The 23,488-nt window shown below is 36.5% G+C and overlaps 2 protein-coding genes across 2 annotated transcripts; one reads left to right on the forward strand and one right to left on the reverse strand.

Moving 5' to 3' along the window:
- Window positions 1-977: 977 nt before the first annotated feature.
- hhipl2 (HHIP-like 2) lies at window positions 978-11,177 on the forward strand. The gene is made up of 9 exons (XM_084097418.1): window positions 978-1,344; window positions 3,816-4,468; window positions 5,039-5,182; window positions 5,331-5,662; window positions 7,429-7,555; window positions 7,757-7,902; window positions 8,005-8,086; window positions 9,039-9,121; window positions 9,791-11,177. The coding sequence occupies exons 1-9, from the start codon at window positions 997-999 to the stop codon at window positions 10,324-10,326; spliced, it is 2,451 nt and encodes an 816-aa protein (XP_083953544.1). The 5' UTR covers window positions 978-996; the 3' UTR covers window positions 10,327-11,177.
- Window positions 11,178-16,629: 5,452 nt separating this feature from the next.
- marc1 (mitochondrial amidoxime reducing component 1) lies at window positions 16,630-22,469 on the reverse strand. The gene is made up of 7 exons (XM_084096567.1): window positions 22,044-22,469; window positions 21,500-21,670; window positions 19,686-19,851; window positions 19,032-19,172; window positions 18,877-18,938; window positions 18,728-18,799; window positions 16,630-17,438 (listed from the first exon to the last, which is right to left on the reverse strand). The coding sequence occupies exons 1-7, from the start codon at window positions 22,292-22,294 to the stop codon at window positions 17,324-17,326; spliced, it is 978 nt and encodes a 325-aa protein (XP_083952693.1). The 5' UTR covers window positions 22,295-22,469; the 3' UTR covers window positions 16,630-17,323.
- Window positions 22,470-23,488: the final 1,019 nt, after the last annotated feature.

Here is a 23,488-nt window from a genome sequence, read left to right on the forward strand (position 1 = left end):
TAGTTAATCACTTTTAAACTCCATAAAAGCAGATGGAATAAAGATTTATTAGACTCTTTGTGTGCAGCATATCAAACACTTTCCAGTTCATGTTGCTGGATCACTAGGATCAAGAGCTATCTTTGAGCTCGTCTGTCATTGAAGAACAACAGATGACTTATGCATGTGCGATACAGACTTTCTTCTTAAGACTAACATAATACAAAAAAACTGTGCAGTTTTAAAAGTTGTTGTAAGGAAGCAATGCTTTGGATAAGATAAGATTTTTTCCCCCACTAGGTGGCACACATGAGTTTGTTTTCAGGAAATCAACGGGAGTTTTGTTTGGAACATCTACTCATCTACCTGGCAACTGAATTGTGGTGGAATTATTAATTTCATAAACACAATACAAACTAATCCTGATTCATGCAATTAAATAAAACAAAACTGTAAAGAAATATAGCCTAATTTTAAAATAATTTAATTAAATGTAACTTCAGTTGTAGGCTATTTGTTAAGCATGGATGGCTCCCTCTTGATTCATTTGTTTTATGTGATTTTATTGTTGATATTTCGTCGTACTTATAACTTATTTTTGTATAAAACAAAATTTACATCGATTTCATTAAAGGTAATGTAATAAATTATTATACCAAAAGTCTTGACAGAAAAAAAAAAAAATTAATTATCCATAAATTGAATTAGATAGTTTTGTTTTTTTTAAAAGTCTTGTATATCAGAAATGTAGCCTATCGAATTTAAAAATGAATTGCATTTAAATTATATAGCTGCATACATTTATATATATAAATGGTCGTTTTATAGGCCAATTACAAATATTGTACATCACCAATTTAGCATAGGGTAAGAATACGATATCCTGTAATCAAAGGCGCACATTTAACGAAGAGTGCGGCGCGCGCACGCACGCACACACATCATATAGCTTAAGCAAAATTTCGCACACACGCTCAAGAGCAAACCAACTCCTTCACTCCCAAGCACACGGTAAAAATGCCGAGAGCGCCGGATTCACGGAATCATCATCATCGTGTAAATTGCCCTGAGGTGAGTTTCCTGACCAAGAGGACTGCATGGCTCCAAGGACTCTTCACACGCCTCATTATAATAATTTACTTCTCTTATTTGAGACATACTGTGGCACATCCTCAGTGTTTGGACTACCGGCCACCTTTCAAACCCCCTTACCACCTTGAGTTTTGCAGGCACTATGAGAAATTTGGTTGCTGTGACCAAAAAACGGACAACAATATTGCAACGAGATACTGGGACATAATGGACCTGATTGGTGAAGAAGACTATGCAGTGTGCGGGGATTTGGTAAAAGATATTATGTGTCAGGTATGTCTGATATTTTGTGAACAATTATGATGACGTTTCAACTGTGTTAGGCTACTGATGTAGTAACGTGGTGTTTGAAATGTTTGTCTTGTGTGTGTGAGAAAATATGAATAGGCTAAGTTGCACCTGTTTAAATTATTGCTGCTCTTCCCAGTAGATGTGCGGCTGCATACAGTTATACAGATTCAGAAATTTACAGTAAATTATTTTATTAGTGCTTGGGTAAGACAAGCGTAATTTTACTTGGCTATCATTTGGCTAGATATGACAGCATTTGAACAAACCCCCAAATCTAAATAGGCTATTATATTTTGTTTGTTGTACTTGTTGTATATATATTTTGAATGCAGATTCCAAAAATAATAAAAAATAATTATAATTATAATATTTTTACATTTGATACGATCACACAGATATGATTGGAACGTTCAGTTCGGCACGTCATCATCATCTGCTAAATTAAAATCTGCTTTCGCGCTTTGGCTGGTTTGAACGCGCTCACGCTCACATATGTTTATTTTATGCTTCTGATATTTAAATGCATATAGTAGCCTACTAGCAAAAATATATATTTTTTTTAGTTTGTAAAGTACACACTGTCTATAGAAGCGGCAATAACAGTCCTCTATTCTTTTCCCAGTTCACCAACGATATACTTTCATGTCTTTTGAGAGAAGCTGATGAATTTAGCCACCACGTGTTGTAAAAGCAAAAGCAAAGCCATTTTAATCCAAAACATCCAGTTTGATTGTACTAAATTAAGGCAGCAATTGTTTTAGTGTTCTGAATTGCAGATCAACTAACCTTTATAGATCTACTAAAATATAATTATAAAGGTGTTTAAACAACAAAATACATTTTCTTACACATATTTGAGAATCGTAATATCAGATTTCATGATATATATTTAACAAGTGTTTGGGAATGTTTTGAATAAATTAAAATTAAATAAAACCAACACATAAGTAATACATATTGTGGCAGCGGTGTCACATGGCATGAGGCATGGCATGGAAATAATAAATATATAAAAATGCGAGGCTATCACTGGCCATTCTATACAGATATGAATGATACCTCATATCAGGCTTTTTTTAAATGTGTACAGTTACCTTTCAAAAGCGATTTTACTTGTAATTTTCACTGGGGGATCAAAGAATTTCATTAACTTACAGTACATTTAAAGTGGGACCCAAGTCATATTACAGGGTAGGAGTGCCAATCCTGTTCCACGAGATATACCTTCCTGCTCCAAACCTAATTAAATACACCTGAACCAATTAAGCTCCTCAGGAATATTTGATAACTACAATCAGGTGTGTTGGAACAGGGTAACCAGTGTTGTAGTCACGACCAGCTCATTTGAGTCTGAGTCCAGGCCAATACCTGAAAAGGTTGAGTCAGAGTTAAGACCAAGACCAGAATTCAGACAGTGTAAATAGGCTTTCCTTTAGGGTAAACGAAGTCTGGTTTTGCATCAGTGTCGCGTAAACCTCTGTAGCATGTTCCAGAGACACTATGACACTGAGTCAAGACCAGGTCCAAATACTGAGGCCCTGTTTTACACCTAGTATCAAGATGTGTTTTGGTCGATCTGATCACAAGTGGACAGCTCTAGATAGAGGTGTTAACGGGTTTAAAACGTTTTGAGCTTGTCCACTTTCGACCACTTCCAGAGGTGGTCAAAAACGCTTTCGACCAGAATGCTTTTGTAGTGTAGATGCTCATGAGGTTCAAACAGCCACAAAAACCGCCTACTGACCTAACTCATAAACATTACGGGAAGCGCGCTAGCCAGACGGGATTTAAACTTTGTCGGCTGAAGTCCCAAATTTAGTTTGAGGATGAAAAACATACCAAGCACAATGTTCTCTCACCATTCTTTCTAACACACACTCACAGCGTTCGGTGTGGTCTTGTGGCTTTCAGAACAGAAACGAAAGCTGATGTTCTCCGTATGTTTTTCCGACGTCTTCGGGCGTGTTCATATGTAAATTGCACAAGCTTATTTTGCCCATTAGATCGAAAGAAACATACATTTACCCAGCCATAGACCCTCCCTTTGAAGAAATCAGAACAGATGTGGTCCAAAAGTGGACAAAAGAGACGGGAATGTTTCTCCCTTGTCCACTTCTGATCCGTTCGACCAAAATGCATCTTAATACCAGGTGTAAACAGTGCCTGAGTTGGTGTAGCTGGTCCACCTGCACTCTTGCTTCCCATGCTGGGGGCCAACAAACCAACAACCAGCATGCAAAACATACCTTATGCTGGTAACTAACAATGCTGGATTTTTCAGCAGGCTGAAGATGGACTCAAATCTGGTCTTACAACACTGGTTGGAACTGAACTCTTGGATTGGGCACCCGTTATAAAGACTTGTGGGTGGGCTCTTTTGAGTGGGCCAGTATAAGCTTCAGAAAAGGTCAAAAGTCTAGTTGTCTTTTCTTACTTGTATTGCTCTTTTGCAGGAGTGCTCTCCTTACGCAGCACACTTGTTTGATGCTGAAGACCCATACACTCCAGTGCGCCACCTACCAGGACTGTGCTTCACTTACTGCTCAGACTTTCACAGCAAGTGCCATTCCGTGGTGAAGTACCTAACCAACAGCCGGACCCTGCAGGAGACGTGTGAGAAAGACCGCTCGCATTTCTGTAACCTCATTAACCTCCCTGACCAGGACTACTGCTACCCCAATGTCCTGAGGAACAATAACCTGTATAGCAATCTGGGCAAAGTGGTGGAGGACCCCAGAGGCTGCCTGCAGCTGTGCCTGACAGAAGTGGCCAATGGGCTGAGGAACCCTGTGCTGATGCTCCACAGCGGAGATGACACCCACCGCATGTTCGTGGCAGAGCAGGTAGGCTTTGTATGGGTGTATCTGAGAGATGGCAGCCGCTTGGAGCAGCCCTTCCTGGACATCAGCGGGGAGGTGTTGACCACACCGTGGCTGGGAGATGAAAGAGGTTTCCTGGGTCTCGCCTTCCATCCCAAGTACAGAAACAATGGCCGCTTCTTCATCTACTACTCCATTCTGATCAACGGCAAACTGGAGAAAGTTCGCATCAGCGAAATGAAGGTCTCAGCTCATGACATGAACATGGCAGACCCCCACTCAGAGAGGTTAATAGGTTTGATCCATGTTGTCATGCATATGCTATCAAAATACATGGAATATGGGATGGTTCTCTCAAAAATACGCAATCTTTTTTTTTAACCTAAGTTGTTTAAAATTCGCACAGTTACTCTGTGCATATATTCCTATAGTCAAGTTCTTAAAAAAGCACAAAAAGTGCTTTAGATTTCAAACTATCATAAATTGATGAGCCCCGTTAAGCTGCATGTTAATGACATCAAACCTCATTGGTTCTCTCGTGCCTCATGACCAAATGTCATTGAAGTTAAAACTGACGTCATTGTTGTTTTTGAAAACAGACAGTCACTATAACGTTGTTGTATAGAAAAGAACTGCGAGACATTTTTAAAAAATTATATTTTCTTTCTGTTCCAAAGAAAAAAATAACAGAATACAGGTTTGGAATGACATAAGGGTGAGTAAGTAATGACAAATTTCGTTTTTGTGTGAACTATCCCTTTAAGTTGACAGTACATTGGAAATAGTATCCTTCCTTAGGATAGGATAGAATAGGAATCTTCCTTACATTTTAATCTGTTTTAAATCTGTCTTTACAGAGTTCTTCTTGAGATTGAGGAGCCTGCAGCAAACCATAATGGTGGGCAGCTTCTGTTTGGTCTAGATGGATATCTATACATATTCACAGGAGACGGAGGAAAAGCAGGAGACCCTTTTGGGAAGTTTGGAAATTCTCAAAACAGGTGAGGACAGTTTTGAAACATTTAATAATAATTAGAGTTAATATTATGAATGTCACAAATCATGCTTAGTGCTTTGAAAAAAACTCTTTCCAGTACCTCCCTCTTGGACACGTTATCATAAAAGCTTTGCTATTCAAATATGTTTCAGATCAGCATTGTTAGGAAAAGCGCTTCGGATTGATGTGGATGGTAGCAGTTTAGATGGAAAGCCCTATAAGATTCCTCCAGACAATCCCTTTCTTGGAGAGCCTGATGCAAAGCCAGAGGTCTATGCCTATGGTGTGAGGAATATGTGGCGCTGCTCAGTGGATCGAGGCGATCCGCTCACCCGTTATGGCAGAGGGAGAATCTTCTGTGGCGATGTGGGTCAGAATCGATACGAGGAGGTTGACATTATTGTGAAGGGAGGAAACTATGGATGGAGGGCCAAAGAAGGCTTTGAATGCTTTGATATGAAACTATGCCAGAACTCTTCTCTAGGTGAGCTGGACCGTAGAATAACCACACACACATTTGGGTCAGAGAAAAGGACAAATCAAACAGAGCATTCCAAGATTTTTTACTGCTCAGTGAAACTGGTCACTGAAGAACTTCATACCACAGGCCAGTCCATAAATTTGTGATCCTGATTTCTGGAAATGGTCAAGTTATCAAAACATTTTAAAGAAATAGTTAACTAAAAAAATTAAGATTTACTTACCCCCATTTCATTCCGACACTAATACTATTTTCAGTTCCATGGAATCCTTAAGATATTAAGCAGAATGTCTGAGCCTGTATTCCGTACAAGGAAAGTGGATGGTGATTTATACTCTCATAAGAATTTACAGAGTTACAGAGATCTCAAAATAAATTGATAAGGTTGGTTTTAGGTTTTAATAGCTTTACACATGTTGATGCTTCCCATTTTAGACATCTTAAGTGGTTACCTAGAAAGCAGAGTTGTGCACTTTAAATTAAAGATGGTACACAAGATAATTAATAAAAGAGCTCTATTTTCTAGGGTAAGTGAGAAACACTGTTATAATACTAGGCAGAGTCTAATGGATATTACATTATGTCGTTTCAAAACAATGTACGGTCGAAAGTCTTTTGAATACTCAGGGTAATAAGTTGCCTCTAGATGTAAAGAGTATGTCAAATATGGTTGGTTTTAGTGTGAAAGTTAAAAGTTGGCTATTAGATAAGTTGTTTTAGTAATTCATTTGTGTTAATGTTTTTGGGTGGATGTTTAAGTGTGTTGTATATTTTGGTAATGTGTGTTCTTATTGTAGTGTTGTAAGTATAACAGTATGCAGTGCCAAGATAACCTGTTTCTAGGAGTGAAGTTGTGCTTTACATCAATGACCACAATGGAAACAAGTTTTTTTAAAACTTTATTGTGTTATCCTTGACAAATGAGTGTATTTTTCACTATTATTTTTGTCTAATAAATCAAATCAAATCAATAAGGTCAAAAAAAGGCCCAGAGAAAACAATTTAAGAATCAAAATGAATTTTGTCTTCTGAAGTCCTATGAAAGACTAAAAATTAGTCATTTACTAATAATATGCATGGCTTTCAAATCTCATTTGCTAACTTACTGAATTGCAATTGGCCATATTGCACACAAAAAAAACAATGGTGTTTGGTGAAAATCAGGTCTAATAGTGCAATGAGCCTAAAAAGCAGCTTTGCAGCGGTGGAGAGAATTTTCATTGAATAATTGCTTATATTTTTGTGCTCCTCAGACAACGTTAATGTAAAGCTATAGGAAGACTTGGAATATAACCCACAAGTTGCATGGACCACATTTATGATGTTTTTTTTAGGGCTTAGCAGTACAAATCACCATTCTTGTGCAAAGCAGGTCAGACATCCTCCCAGTCCCAGACTTAAATGCATGTTTGAGCTGTGTTAACTGAAAGCAGCTTGCAATGGCATATCTTTTCCTAAAACATTTCACTGCCATTGTTTTGTTTTAAGATGCACACGAGTAATGTTTTTTTAAGGCACGATTATAAAAGCTTATGTCCTAATTAAACTAAGGCCCACTCCTGGCTTAATCCAAGCCTTGTCTGTGAAACCAGGCCTTTGTGTTTTATGAAAGAAATACAATTCAGGATCAAAGCAACACAAAAGGTGAGGAAATTATCACAGAATATTCTAGAATGAAACTCAATGAAGCATAATAACTTGAGTAAAGTAAAAAATTCTGTGTCAGATTAAATAATGAACCTACATGTTTTTTGTTTGTTTTTTAATAGATGACATTCTTCCAATATTTGCCTATGGACACCATGTTGGGAAATCCGTAACTGGAGGTTATGTGTATAGAGGATGCGAATCACCCAACCTCAACGGTCTTTATATTTTTGGAGACTTTATGAGTGGGTAAGGACCAACGCTCGTTCAGTATTGCAACAACTTTTGTTGCATCTTTTATGCATAATCAACTTTCAATTCGATTTTCAAGAAAATAACTATAAAGTTACAGAACATGAGAGTCATTTTAGGTAATTCGGTCACTACTTTTTTTTTTAATTAACATAAGTCTGGGAGAGATGACAATTTAAGCCTTTTGTTCTTATTCAGACAACTAATGGCTCTGGAGGAGGAAAAGAAAACTGGGAGTTGGAAGGAAAAGAATGTGTGCATGGGAGACACTACAACCTGCTCTTTTCCTGGGCTTATAAATCATCACCACAAGTTCATCATCTCATTTGCTGAGGATGAAGCTGGTAGGTTTGTGCACAGTTCTGTAAAGGTGTAATATGAATATTAAAGCAATAATATGACTGAAAATCATTCACACAATATGTTTGTTTTTGCTTTTTCTGAAGGAGAGCTTTATTTTCTAGCAACCTCCTACCCAAGTGCAATGTCTCCTTTTGGCACACTTTACAAATTCGTGGATCCATCCAGGTATGTATATTTTGATACATATTGTCAACTTACACTGATTCTCGTGCAAATGAAGGCAATATCTAATGTATCCATCCATTTATCCATCCATCCATCTATAATATGCAGGTAGTACAGTAAGTGAAGAAATTAACTGTCAAAATAAATCTTTGAGCAATGGCCTCTATATAACCAATCATACAGACAGATTGGGTAAATTCCCCATTATAAGAGTAGTTAAAATGTAACGGATAACTCTCAGTTAAGACATCATGCTGGGAAACAAAAGGACAGGACGTGTCAGTTTAAGCATCATGTGGTCTATATTCCTTTGGAATCTTGGAATCTGTGGCGCATGCTTTCACCAGATGGTTTCCATCCAAACTTCTGGAAATCTGCTATCATCTATCTATCACGGATCATAACTCAATGATTTGTTCGTGCTATTTTGTAAAATAGGGGGTCTGATGTGTGAAATGTTAAATTTATTATTTTATTTTGTCTCTAAATAAAATGAATCTAGTAAAGGATAAATAACTGACAAATTTATATTTAAAGAGTGAAATGACTATAAACAACCAAACATAAGCTGTTTGATGTTTTAAATTAACTGATGAAAAAAAAATAAAAATCAAGAAAATAATCCTGCTGGAACCAGCAAGACTACAGGAGATTAATCGGCACATCTGAAATCAATCTCACTAATAGCAATACCATACATTAATCCCAGATGTTCCATATTCTTTATCCCTCTTTAAATAGCTAAGTGGAAAAATTATTCATTACTAATAGGAGCAGTTGGAGGTCATTGTCGTCTCACACACACAACCCTGTGTATCAATTTGTGTTGAAAAATTATGATGCAATTTAAAATGTCTTTTTTTACCTTACGGCACTAAAGGAGGCCTACATTTTTTAAGGTTAATGGGAGTTAATTTTCTCTGCATTCCCTCTGTCTGTCTTGGATTTACAGGAGAGCACCTCCAGGAAAATGCAAAAACAAGCCACTTCCAGTAAAGGTCAGAGGGAAGAAAGTGCCATTTACACCAAGAGAATGTAAGAATCTATCTATCTTTATTGTAGGCTATATTTACAGTGCTGCTTGAAAGTTTGTGAACCCCTTGCAGATTAATTTGAACAAAATAAGAGGGATCATACAAAATGCATGTTACTTTTTATTTAGTACCGTCCTGAATAAGATATTTTACATAAAAGATGTTCACAACATAGCCCACAAAAAATGACCCCATTGAAAAGTTTATGAACCTTTGATTTTAATACCGTATGTCGTTACTTGGATGTTTTGTGATGGTTGTTCTTGAGTCCCTTGTTTGTCCTGAGCAGTTACGCTGCCTAATGTTCTTCAGAAAAATCCTCCAGGTCCCGCATATTCTTAAGTTTTCCAGCATCTTTTGCATATTTGAACCCTTTCCAGCAGTGACTGTATGATTTTGAGATCCATCTTTTCACACTGAGGACAACTTAGGGACTCAAACACAAGTATTAAAAAAGGTTCAAACATTCGCTGATGCTCCAAAAGGAAACAGGATGCATTGAGTTTTTTTTTTTTTTTACAAATTCTTCAATGGTTCACAAACTTTCAAGCAGCACTCTTTATTATAAATGTATTATTTCAACTTCAAACATTCCTGGTTAAGATTGCCAGTGTCATGTAACAGAACTGCTTAAAGACTCATACATGTATAAATATACTGTTTTTTTTAGTGACTGTGCTTGGCATAAGTGAAACACCTACAAGATCTCCACTGGAAAAGATCATACTACCCACTAAACCACCGGGCACGCGCCAGCCCACAATGGCCAAACCCTCCACATCTGCACCAAAGAAAGAAAAGCCGGGCCAAACCACTACGGCAAAGTTGCGCAAAGACAAGCCCAAGAAAACAACTCAACCAAAGAAGAAGCAAATCAATGTAAGCACAAAAACACTAAAGAAAGCTCCGCATCCTCATAAGAAGACTATGTTACAAACCAAAAAAGTCACAGGAAAGTCCTCTCACAATCCCAAGCTGTCCATAAAAGGAGCCCCGGAAAGAAAGAAAACCAAACCACTCAAACCAACGAACACAAAAGGGGTGACAAAGCCGAATGTCTGGCTACAGAAGGCTAAAAAGACTGGAAAAGAGGTGAAGAAACCTGTGAAGAGCAAACCTAAGGCGACCGTTTCTAAAAAGAATCCAGACGGCAGCAAAAAGACTAAAAATAGCCCTCTGGCAAATAAGAGAAAACTGTTTAAATAAGCCATGTGCGTGGTGTAGTAATTAGATGGTAGTAATGTAGTGCAGTAATAATAATTCAAAGATATCCTGTTCAAACAATGTATCAATGAAATAGCAGCTCTGTGGTCAGTAAGATGTGTGATGTGAGAGACCAAAGAAAAAACCACAACAGTCTTGTGCCAACAGTTGATTTTGTTTAGCATGCAATACAGGAGCATTCTTCAAATGTTAATCTTTATTTTTGGAATGTGGTTAAGTAATTAGTTCGGGGCGATGATCTTTAGTGTAGATCGAAACTACAATTATAAAGAGAAATTCTAAATAAAAACACAAGAATGCTTTGGAAAGTCTTTCTTAAACATAACTCTTTGAAGCTAAAATACATTGTATTGTAAAATGTGATAATTTTATGACATACCTAAGAAAGTCCAAAATTTTTCAAATGTAAAACCAAAGTGGCATTGCTTTGCCTTTAATAGACACAGACAGAAGGCAAACTTATGTACCATGCATGATAAGTTTTTGGGGGGTGTAAGTAAAAATGGTTCTTTCAATAAAGTGTTTTGGCTTGTTTACAGTAAAATTCCATTGAATGCAGATCCAAACCAAGTCTGTATGAGGGTGTAAATTAAGTATTACTTACTACACCCTTGGTGTTTGAAGTACTAGTTCCATATGAAAAATAATCCCAGACTTATAGGAGGACCACTATTGCTGAACATGTAAAAAAAAAAGATGTCTTAAAAATGGAAATCACAAATTTTGCAATGTGACTTTTAATGAATTAAACTTTTAAATTATGCAAGTTAGTCATTATATGTGCATACTTGTATGTTTTGTGTGTTTTTTATAGATCAAATCAGCAATAAAGTGCCAAGTAAAAAAGATTTTCAAAATAGTTGCACTTTCTGCAGCATTAAATAAAAACGGGTCAAGGAAAAAACTATTTCTCATAAAATATTACCTCGTCAACAGAGTCATCACTGTGAAGTCTGTCAAAAACTCCAAGCAGAGCATAATGTAGATGATCTGCCATAATTTAACTGACAACATCCAGCCAAAGCAAAGGCCAATCCATCATTCAAGATCCTAATAACCTCCCCTTCCACACACCTGAACAGAACTATGCACCTCACATATTTGAATAGATAATTGTATAGACACGTCTATCCACCTTATTTTGCAACGCGAGTTACAACAATTTTTTTGTGAACGTGCAAGACTTCTGATTTATTAGCTGCTACAGGTAAAAAGAAATCTAAGAATTATTACAAACTATTTGTGCTATAAACCAGTGTTTATAACTACAACAATACAAATAATATAAGAAATACCAGTTTGCAATATCAAGCAGTTTTTGTACAGAGCCTCACAAATGATTGCACCTGCTCTTTCATCAAAAATAAGGTAGATAAATGCACAAATTTACTGAGATATTTTTGCAGCGTTTGTAAGGTATTGTGCTGCATCTAATGGTCTTTGCATGTGTAAGATGTCACGGTGATTATAAGAATTCAACTGTGATGGGATGTTGGAATGTTGCAAGGGGATTATCATATTTGGGTCCTTGGCATCAAAATGTTTTAAACCCTGAGCTAACCTATGATTATCAACTGTAATTAGTGAATTTGATATTAAATCAGTAAAATAAAATGTCTATTAATTTTATTGCCTATTATTTTGGTTGTTTTTCACACTAAATTGTCCATAAGTTTGGCCAAATTGGTTAAAATAAAATAGGCAAATACTTAAAAACAAACACTCACCCACCACTTTATTAAGTTCACCTTGTTAGTACCAGGTTAGATCGCTTTTGCCTTCAGAACTGCCTTAATTCTTCATGACACAGATTCAACAAGGTGCTGGAAACATTCCTCAGAGATTTTGGTCCATATTGACATGAGAGCATCACACAGTTGCTGCAGATTTGCTGTTGCTGTCGGCTGCACATACATGATGCGAATCTCCCGTTCCACCACATCCCAAAGATGCTCTAGACTAGAGGATTGAGATCTGGTGACTGTGGAGGCCGTTTGAGTTTAGTGAACTCATTGACATGTTCAAGAAACCAGTTTGAGATGATTTGAGCTTTGTGACATGGTGTGTTATCCTGAAGTAGCCATCAGAAGATGGGAACACTGGTCATAAAGGGATGGACAAGGTCAGCAACAATACTCAGGTAGGCTGTGGCGTTTAAACGATGCTCAGTTGGTACAAAGTTGCCCAAAGAGTGCCAAGAAAATATCCCTTACACCATTAAGCAATAAGCCTTACACACACAGCAGCACCAGCCTGAACCGTTGATACAAGGCAGGATGCATCCAGGCTTTCATGTTGTTTACGCCAAATTCTGACCCGACCATCTGAATGGTGCAGCAGAAATCGAGATTCATCAGACCAGGCAACGTGATTTCCAACCTTCTGTTGTTCAGTCTTTGGTGAGCCCGTGTGAGTTGTGGCCTCAGTTTCCTGTTCTTATCTGACTGGAGTGTCACTGGTGTGTCTTCTGCTGCTGAAGTCCCTCTGCTTCAAGGTTTGATGTGTTGTGTGTTCAGAGATTGTTGTGTTCAGACATGCTCTTCTGCAGACCTCAGTTGTAGCGAGTGCTTATTTTAGTCATTTCCTTTCAATCAGCTCGAACCAGTCTGGCCATTCTCCTCTGACCTCTGGCATCAACAAGACATTTTCACCCACAGAACTGCCGCTCATTGAATAATTCCTCTTTTTCTGATCATTCTCTGTAAACTCCAGAGATGGGTGTGTGTGAAAATCCCAGTAGATCAGCAGTTTCTGAAATACTCAGACCAGCCCGTCTGGCACAAACAAACATGCCACGTTCAAACTCACTGAAATCACCTTTCTTCCCCATTCTGATGCTCAGATTGAACTTCAGTGGATCGTCTTGACCATGTACCAAATGCATTGAGTTGGTGCAATGTGATTGGCTGACCAGATATTTGCGTAAATGAGTTGAACAGGTGTACCCAATAAAGTGGCTGATGAATGTATAAAGGTTGATTGTGTCCATTTTTAAATAAACGGGCATGCTGATGACGAGTGATCTGGCTGTGACGCAACAGGATCACAAACAATATTTTTTTTCAAAAAAACAAGCTTTGTTAGGGCTTGTCTTTTGCAGTTAAACTATACACAAACTTCATGCTGACAGAACCTAACTTTGCTAAGTCTGCTAAATCTTTACTTGAAAGGCTCTGTAGTGCTTTCAGCCACAGAGCTTTACTGTATGCTGTAATTAAAGCACAGGTTATGGGCATACCATTACAAAAGTTTCAGAAGACATGCTGGAACTAGATTATTTGTATCACGACAAGCAGAAACTAATAACTGGGTTTCTAAAAGCTACTGCAAAACATATTTGTTCGGCAGAAATCCAAAGGACTTCTCTAGGAGATTGCCTAAAGGTGATGATTTGTCGGACTGGTGAAAACATCACTAAGGTTCCCTTTTATAACAATAACAAAGAAATGGCAAGTAACAAGTAGAAAAACTGAAATAGTATTTTCTTGTAAAACTTACTCCAATAACCTTTGTTTTATTTACAAATTTGAAAAATCAGGTTTATAATGACTTATAATTATAATCTTTACATTTTTTTTATTTTTTTTTCAAATGTTGTTTGTTTGCATATAATCTGTTACACTAAAACATATATAGACAGGTAACAAAAATGACAGCAATGCCCTGCAGTGTGACATGCTATACTTACTATAAAACAACTTTAAACAAGCTCTTACCCATGAGGTTGCCACAATCACATGAATTCAAATTCAACAAAAGATCCCTGACAGACAAGAGAACATCCATGCAAAAACATGTTTTGGATGTTTTGGTTGCCTGAAAGACAACAAAAGACCTTTGTCACTCTATGTCTGTAATTACTTGCCCTCTAGCAGACAGTTTTCACCGTAGGTGTCTTACAGTACACTAATTGCCAGGACTATTCACGTAAAGCAACCTGAAAGAGTGAAGCTGCTAAAATTAAAGGGGCTCAGGACACCTTAAACATGGGTGGGTCCCCTCTCCCCCGGGCCCTTAGTGGGCCTCTCTGATCACAGGGCCTGAGACAGCATTCCCACTTATGGGGACTGCCTGGCTAAGCTCCTGACTCATGGAAGCAATGATGATGGAAGAGGATTTTTGATTTTAGATTTTAAGAGAACTGTAGAGATCTGTAGTAACTCATAAAGGGCGGCACAGTGGCTCAACGGGTACCACTGTCGCCTCACAACAAGGAGGTTCGGTTTCGAGTCCCGTATATGAGCCAGGAGGCTTTTCTGTATGGAGTTTGCATGTTCTTCCTCTGTCTGCGTTGGTTTCCCCCAAAAACACGAATTATAGGTGAAATGGAGACACTAAATTGTCCGTAGGTGTGAGTGTGTGTGTGTTTGTTTGTGAGTCCCAAGCCATGTAATGTGGAGGGTTGGGGAAAGACCTGGCGAACTACCCCAGAAAAATTCATGCACAGTCTTTTGCATATTGCAAAAAATGGCCCATAAAATCACCAGGAGTTGGATATGACTGAAATGGTTAATGAATGAGTAACTCATATAAATGGACACCACAAAATGAAAGAGGAGAAAAATGCTTCAAGAATTGAGTAAAGCCGAAATGCTATTGTTATTATCCTGCTCACCGAGTTTGTCATCTTAGTGAGATATTTCACATAGATGTGCTAGCCTTCTGACAGGAAGAAAATTATTAACTCTTTCCCAGTTAAGAGGAGCCTGTTTACTGAATGAGCGACAAACATGCTGGCAGGAGACATCTGCCCTGATTATGAGATTCTTAAAGGGATACTCCACCGTTTTTTCATATTAAACTATGTTATTCCCTTAACTAAGACGAGTTGATGCATACCTCTCTCGTCTCACTTAATCGCTCTGGCGCGCGGTGACACTTTGATAGCACTTAGCTTAGCCCAGTTCATTCATTAGGTACCAAACAGAGATGAAGTTAGAAGTGACCAAACACCTCCACGTTTTCCCTATTTAAATACAGTTACACGAGTAGTTACACGACCAAGTATGGTGACACAAAATAAAACGTGGCGCTTTTCTAAGCGGGTAAAAAGGATAACTATAATGTATGGCCGGAATAGCACTTGAAGTTGGAAGCACTTCGACTCGGCGCAGTAAAAAGTCACGTTGGTTCTAATGACAGAAGTGAGAGGGAGAGGACTTTTCAAGCGTGACTTTTTACTGCGGCGAGTGAAGTGCTCAGCAATTTGACGTCACTTCCAAGATTCCAATGCGCATAGTGTTGAGCTGCCGTAAGTCAAACGTAGAAACAAACTTTAACATTAGATATTAAGTTTATATATAATACCTTCATTTGAGATTTCCGTCAGTTGTTTTCAAAGTGAATGGCAGTATTTTATGCTATTTCTATTGTTTTTGCCATAATTGACACAAAAACAACATGAAATGTTCTTGATGTGTCATAGCGTCATGACAACATGTGAACGTGAGTGTGATCGACTGGAAATGAACTGAGGTCTGAAGTGGGACATTCCCACGTACAACCTAGTCTACCTAACATATCTGGTATACACATTGCACGTGCAGGGGGAAAAAACACACGTTTTGCTGCCACAAAGCAGAATCTATACACAAATGACAACACACTTATAGAAGACAGAATGCATTCTAATAGAATATTTAGAGATTTCGGTTCCTATAAAATCTTGACAAATTCTTTAAAATCTCCTCATTAAAGGCATGGTTCACCCCAAAATTAACATTTTGTCATCATTTACTCACCCTGTTGAACACAAAAGAAGATATTCTAAAGAATGATGGTCACCAGACAGTTGACAACACCCATTGACTTTAGTATTTTTTTTCCTTCTATGGAAGTCAACAGATACCGTCAACCGTCTGGTTACCGACATTCTTTAAAATATCTTCTTTGGTGTTCAACAGAAGATAGAAACTCATTCAAGTTTGAAACAACTTGAGGGTAAGTAACGACAAAATTTTGGGTAATTTTTGGGTGAACTATCCCTTTAACAGTTAATAATTGATCAAAACAGGGATGTCAAGGCTTTTATTCAGGCTTATTTGAAAACTACAGGTATGCGTGTTGAAGCAGGATTGGAAATGAGTTTGACATCCCTAGATTAAAACATTCTTTAAGCCACGAGAGGAAAAGAACTTAACTTAGCAACTACATGTAATAGACTGTAAATGTGTAGAAAGAGAAACGTAGTTTAAGTGTCACTGGTTGTCGTCTTCTACTGAAACTCCTTGTAATCACTGAAATGGCACCATCTATTGGATGTTTTCCAAATTAACACAGTACTAGTTAAGTTTCAAAAAGCTTTATGTTCAGTATACCTGGTCTCCTTTCAACATCACAGTATTAGTAATTCTACTCAATAGTTCAGTGTCTGATGGTTGGGATCATTTAACATGTTGAGAGAAAACAATACTGAAATAGCATCAGGTTTTTGAAAACATCATGTCCTCAATGCCTCTTTAAATCAGTCACAGACTGTTACAATTAAGTTGTTGGTTTGAGATGTTACATGAAACCTGATCATTATCGCAATGCAGCATAATTATCTTGCTAATACACACTGGTAATTTTGTGGTACCTAAAGAATACGGATTACTCACAAATCACAGAATTCATATCTTCTCATTGCAAAAAAAGGTGACATTTTGGACATTTAAGAATGTGTTCACTCACCCTTGTGGTATTATTTTGACAGAGAAGATTTTTTAGTCGAATCTTCCCACAAAAAAATTGATAGGGTTGTGTCCCTTTACCTTTGCAGAAGACTAATGGTTTCATAATCTAAGACATTTGATCTATTGCAACCATAATTCTACAGCTAATACAGAAAGTTTTACAAACAATCTTTACATATGTTTTTATATTTCTTATTCAATAAAAATTATAAGAATACTGATTCACTCTAACTTCAGAAACTGTAAATTAGTCTGCATGTAAATCAATCACTCGATTTTGATATATGGTTTAATATATCATTCCATCAATAGGTGACAGTATAAACGGGTTCACCAACATGAAGGACTCCTGTTTTCTTGACGCTGTAGTACTGTCCCAATATTGGCGCGGTTTTCTGGTTAGGGTCAGTCAATCGATAGCTATGAAGCAAAACAAAAATCAAGTAGGTGATGAAAACCGTGGATATATTAAGAGATGCCAAAAACATAATAAAATTACCCTATGCGCAGAATCAGGGCTTCCTTTATGATTTAGTTTTTCTAAGGGGGAAGGGGGTGTTGGGTTGGTGGTTGCACCACAAATATATTTATTCATTTATACATGGTAAGATTTGTTTTTAAATTTGAAAGTCTCTTTTGCTCACCGAGGCTGTATTCATTTGATCAAAATAACAAAACAGTAATATTGAGAAAAACATTTTTTTTTTTTTTTTAAATAACTGTTTTCTATTTTAATATATTGTAAATGTAATTGATTCCTGTGATCAAAGCTGAATTTTCAGCATCATTACTCCAGTTAGCTGCTTCTTATTCTTGTTAGGGTTAGGGTTAGGTTAGGTTAGATAATAACTTATTATTATTGCTTAAAATTTTGAAAACTGTGAAACATTTAAGTATTCTTTGATTAATAGTTTAATTTATTTGAAATAGAAATATTTTGCAACATTATAAATGTCTTTACTGTCACTTTTGATCAGTTTCATGCATCTTTGCTAAATAAAAGTATTAATTTCCTTTCTTTTTTTAATCTTAATTTTTTTAATCAAATAACAAAATTTTATGGGTTATTTTGGCCAATAATACATTTTTTTGTTGAATCATTGATTTAATTAAGACATTTATTATGTTGAAAAATAATTATATTTAATAGTTCTATTTCAAATAAATGTTGTTTTCTGAAACTTTCTATTCATCAAAGAATACTAAAAAAAACTAAAAAAACTGATCACAGTTTCCACAATAATATTAATAAAATCGGCACGTAAAACAAATTGAATACTTGTTTACACGTTAAGCCTCGTGCACACCGGGCGATTACCGCGCGCTTATCGTCAGCGTTTTTCGACGCGTCTTTGCGTCAAACCAAAAAAACTAACCAGAGGCTTTTTTTTTTTGCTTGTACGCCTGCCGTTTTGCGCGTCGCTGTGCATACTCACACTGGCGCCCTTTGTTTAGTCAGGAGACGTTAAACGTCGGAGATAAGTACGCGCGATAATCGTCCCGGTGTGCACGAGGCTTTACACATTAAGCCGTGTAATAATGTGACTCATTTTCCAGATTCTGTAACTGATTTACTAAAAAGAAACAAAGCCAAGTTCTTTGGCAAGAAGCACAAGAAGAAAATGATTAACTAAACACAACAGCCATGAACTCGTGAGCTCTGCCCTTTGATCCGGGTAGATTTTAATTCAACTAATGTGTGCACTTACTTTTTGAGAGTGTCCAGTGGTTCTTTCCGGGTGATGACTCCAGTCTCAGGGTCAACGGTGGTAAAGACGCATCTGAATATTAATACACAGAATTAAATATTTTACATTACTAACGATTATACTTGTGAACAGTGTATATTCCACTTTACCTTCCACAGCCAACAACTCTCTTCATCTCCACTTGCCCAATCTGAATATGATCCCATGTGTCCTGGTGTAGGAATAACAGAGTTTTATTTTACATCATAACACACCTTACATCATATCATTCATATTGTATTATTATTATTATATTCAGTTATACCTCTGTGAATGCCTCACAGTCACTGACAACAATACTGGGACGGAACTGAAATACAGTAACATCACTATCCAAACGGGTATTCAGGTCCCTAACCGAGGCCTCCGACATTAGCATGATGGGAGCAGCATCAGGATAGGCCACCTGAAGAATTGAAAAATCAGATCAGATAATGCCAGTGACAGATAAGAAATAACCCAAAGGAAGTTGTTTGGTTTTGTGTATTGTAGCCTACTAATATATTTTTTAAAAAGTCATATTGCCAGGTACTAGATTTTCATATGTTGAAAGGAGGAATTCTCTCCTCTGTCGGGATTCTTTTCTGTCATGACAGTATTTCTTCCTTTTAAATATACATCTATAGTTCTGCTTTTAGGATGACTGAGTGATAATGTAATATAATTTTGCTAAAATAAAAATTCTAAAATATAATTATGTATTTCTCATTCTCCAATTAATAAATGTATAAATAATACATTTCTCCTCTAAATAATACATTTCAATGTTGCTATATGAAAAACTAGTAATCGCAGGTACAATTATGAGACCTGTTTTGTCCCACATCTCAAGAGTCAATATTTCAGTTTTACAATAATAATTGTATGGTTAAAGATCTTTATTTGTGGTATGAGACATGTACAGGGCTGTCCATCAAACCTTTTCGTCCTTAGGATAGAGGGGATTTTTCTCAGAAGGCCTCTGGGCCTTTAGATGAGGTTCAAAATGCACCAGGCGAACCGTCTTGTCCGATTCCAGGTATCGAGTAAGCCAGTCAGACACATCGTCCCCGCAGTCCCTGCCCTGAACGTCTATACTGAAGACTCTGGACACACAAGCAAAATGCTTTCTCTGTATTCAGGTTTCACTGTAGTAATATTAATGCAAAAACGTGTACACTTCACATACATTTTTTTTTTTTTTATAAACCTTGACAAAAAGTATTATTTGAGAATTTCTAAAAAATATATTCAAATCCACATCTTAAAAGTAAGTAATTCTGTCCAAAAACTACTAAGAATTCACAAGCCTCTCCATAGAGAGCTATACAGGCATCTAGTGGTAACACCAATGAGATGATGTTTTATTTTATTTTAACAGATGGCGCTAATCTGACTTCAAAAATTGGATATAAAAGGCCTAGTCTCTATATTAATCTGAAATACTGCATTCATTGAAAAACATTTTTTAAATAAATGTTAAATATTAATAAGTACCATCAAATCCTCTCAAAATACAAAATATTATTGAACAAAAATATATTACAAGCGAAGATAACAAGTGTGACTCCCAAATGAGGAGCACCAGAGGGTTTAACAAAATGAGTTTGTCAGGTTAAAAATGACAGTTCAAAATGAAGACAAATGTATTTAGGTTGTCCAACATTATTGGAACATGTTCACAGTTAATGTGATGAACTACACCTGTGTGAACTTGGAGAAATTCACGCAAAATATCGGTCATAAAAATGGAAGTTACTGCAGAAATTTTTTTTGTTGCATATCAAGGGATTTATTCCGAAAACGAGTTTCCATTATGTGCATGTCTTCTTATCGTAAAAAATATTATCCACCGCAATTGAGCACATCGCCTACATTTTTTTATTCACATTCATGGGATTTATGCGCATCTTGGCACTTCCATGTAGCGTTTTTTTTTAATGCAATATACCAAAATACACATAAAATAAGTGGATGGAAACATAGCTACAGTAAACTAATACTAAAGCTATTGAATAACATTTTCTTTAAGCAAAATAAAGCTGAAAAAATATATACAAAAAGAAAAAAAATAGTAGATATTTTACATAGTAAATATTAAACATATTTTTTTTTGCCTTGACAGCTTACTTAAATAAAATTAGTTTAAGTTGAAGTACTAAAATTACTAAAACTGAAAAAAAAAATAATAATTAAACTTAGAAACATGATTTAAGCACAGAAAATTACTAAAATGAAAACTGAAAATGTAAAAAATAAAAGCTAAATAACAAATTATTATCAAAATATTAATAATACAAGAATATAAAGAGCACTAAAATAAAACTGCTTCATACAGCCACTATACAGTAACTATAAATATATGAAATACATACATTTAAATGTGACTTAAGGAATAGTTCACTTTAAAATGAAAATTCTGTCATATACGCACCCTCATGTTGTTTCAAACCTGAATTTCTTTCTTCTGCTGAACACAAAGGAAGATATTTAGAAGAATGTCAGTAACCAGACAGTTTCTGGGTCCCATTGACTTCCATAGTATATTTTTTTCCTACTATGGAAGTCAGTGGGACCCAGAAACTGTCTGGTTACTGACATTCTTCTAAATATCTTCCTTTGTGTTCAGCAGAAGAAAGAAATTCATACAGGTTTGAAACAACATGAGGGTGAGTATATGATGACAGAATTTTCATTTTAAAGTGAACTATTCCTTTAAGTGTTGGTGGGGTGGGTCACTGTAGCACTATGTACCTGCAGTCCACAACTGCATTACTGGGCTGGTGAAGAGGAACCCTCAACTCCTCCATCTGGGGTCCGTTAAGACACAGCTGCCCCCCCTCACAGCTCAAAGACACCAACACCAGACGAGGCTGCTGTCTGCCGGTCACCATGTGTCCATCCTCGGTGATGACCAACCAGTGACTGCAACAAAACAAAATATGTGAAGTGGTTTGAGAGGCGTCTTAACTCTGAACCCTCCAAAGAAAAACAAAACATGGAAAGACGACAAAATTAAGCATTTACATAACGTTATATAATACAAGTATTCATATTTTCACTGAGTTTTCAAAAGTTTTGGTAGACACAAAAGGTACAAAATAGACAAAAACATGGCAACAGCTCGAGCGCTTTCCGTTAGCATCTTTATCAGACGGTAAATCGTTAAAAGTCACTGATAGTTCGCACACTGACCCATAGCCTAGTATTACAGAACATGTATACGCGTGTATGAAACAGACAGTCAAGTAATTGCACGACTGGAAAGCAAAGTTGCACCCTTCTATAAAATACTCACCGATCCCGCAGTTCGCCATATTTCAGTCCCATTCGCAGACATTCTGCTGTCTCTACCGACACCACTTTCCCAGACTTCATCGGATGAACCAGCAGGTGAGTAACAACTCCAACTCGGGTTAACTTTTTCTCCTGACGCATATATTTATACACGACACCGAGTCCAAGCAGAGCAACAGTTGTGCCTGCAGCGCATAATGCGATTTGCCGATTTTGGTCAAAGATTTTCATAATCATCTCTTTGAAGTTCATCTTTATTTTCGGAAATAATACCTGCCTGCGAAATTTGACAAGTCTGAAAGGTTTCTCTCAGCGCTCAGCGAGGTGTTTTTATTTAAGCCAATGATAAGGCGCGTTGCTAAGAGGTAGTTTTAAACATAGACAGTAGGCCTATATAAACGGGTTTAAAGGGGCAGGGTCCTTGCTCTGAAGTCAACATGAAATCAGAAAACTTTATTTTACATGCTCTTATTGTGAAAGATTCATCAGCAGGTTATTTCAAAGTAAATGTTAGTCTTTTATCAAAATATAATAACTTGATCACCATCTGAAACGACTTTTCTTGGCAGCTGTCGTAACCAAGATCGCTTTAATTTTCAACCCTCAGTCTCACACCTGTCAGTCATTCAGACCACTTTTCACTAGTCTCTCAGCGGTCGTGAAGTAATTATTTATTCAAAATAAGTACCTACTCAAGAGAGTATGCGATTTCAGACACAAACTAAATGTACAAATGTACTTTCTCAGTTTGTGTAAATCTACTTATGGTTCAGAGTATTTATTTTTTCCCACATTAATTTCCCACATGTCTAGTACAATTATGTGGTTTTGTTTTATTAATACAGCATATACTTTTTTCTAGATATAGCCTACCCCGAAAGAATGGAAGTGAAATGTGACAACGTGCCCCATGGGTGGGGTACATTGTAACATGTGAGGGGCACATTATAACATGACACATGACAGCTTAAAATGTTATCTGATCTAATAAAAAAAAATATACAAGACAAACTAAAATATTTTCTAAATAAAATACAATTAAAAAACTTTTTCATATAAAATAATGGCAATTTTTAATAATTAAATATAAACTAATTTTTGAGTTTTGACTACGAACACAGGAAAACACAGCTATACAACAAAGTTCAAAACAAATAAATAATTAGTAATTTCTGAACATTGACTCTCAGCCTTTATTCACCTTTTTCTCATGTTTTCTCAATAAAATTAATAAAAATAGAATATAATAGCATATTTCTAATAGGGGCACATTGTAACGCAGTGTTACAACATGCCCCGCCTGCACAACTGGGATTTAAACCCTGTTAAATAACATATTGGAGATTAAAATAATATCAGATTTGTCTAATTTTAAATAAACACAAAAAATAGAGATGAAAAATTTACTTAAGTAAGAAATTTACTTTTGCTATGGTTAAATAAATG

Source organism: Abramis brama (assembly GCF_963993115.1).
Source record: "Abramis brama genome assembly, chromosome: 21".
Classification (NCBI taxonomy): Eukaryota; Metazoa; Chordata; class Actinopteri; order Cypriniformes; family Leuciscidae; genus Abramis; species Abramis brama.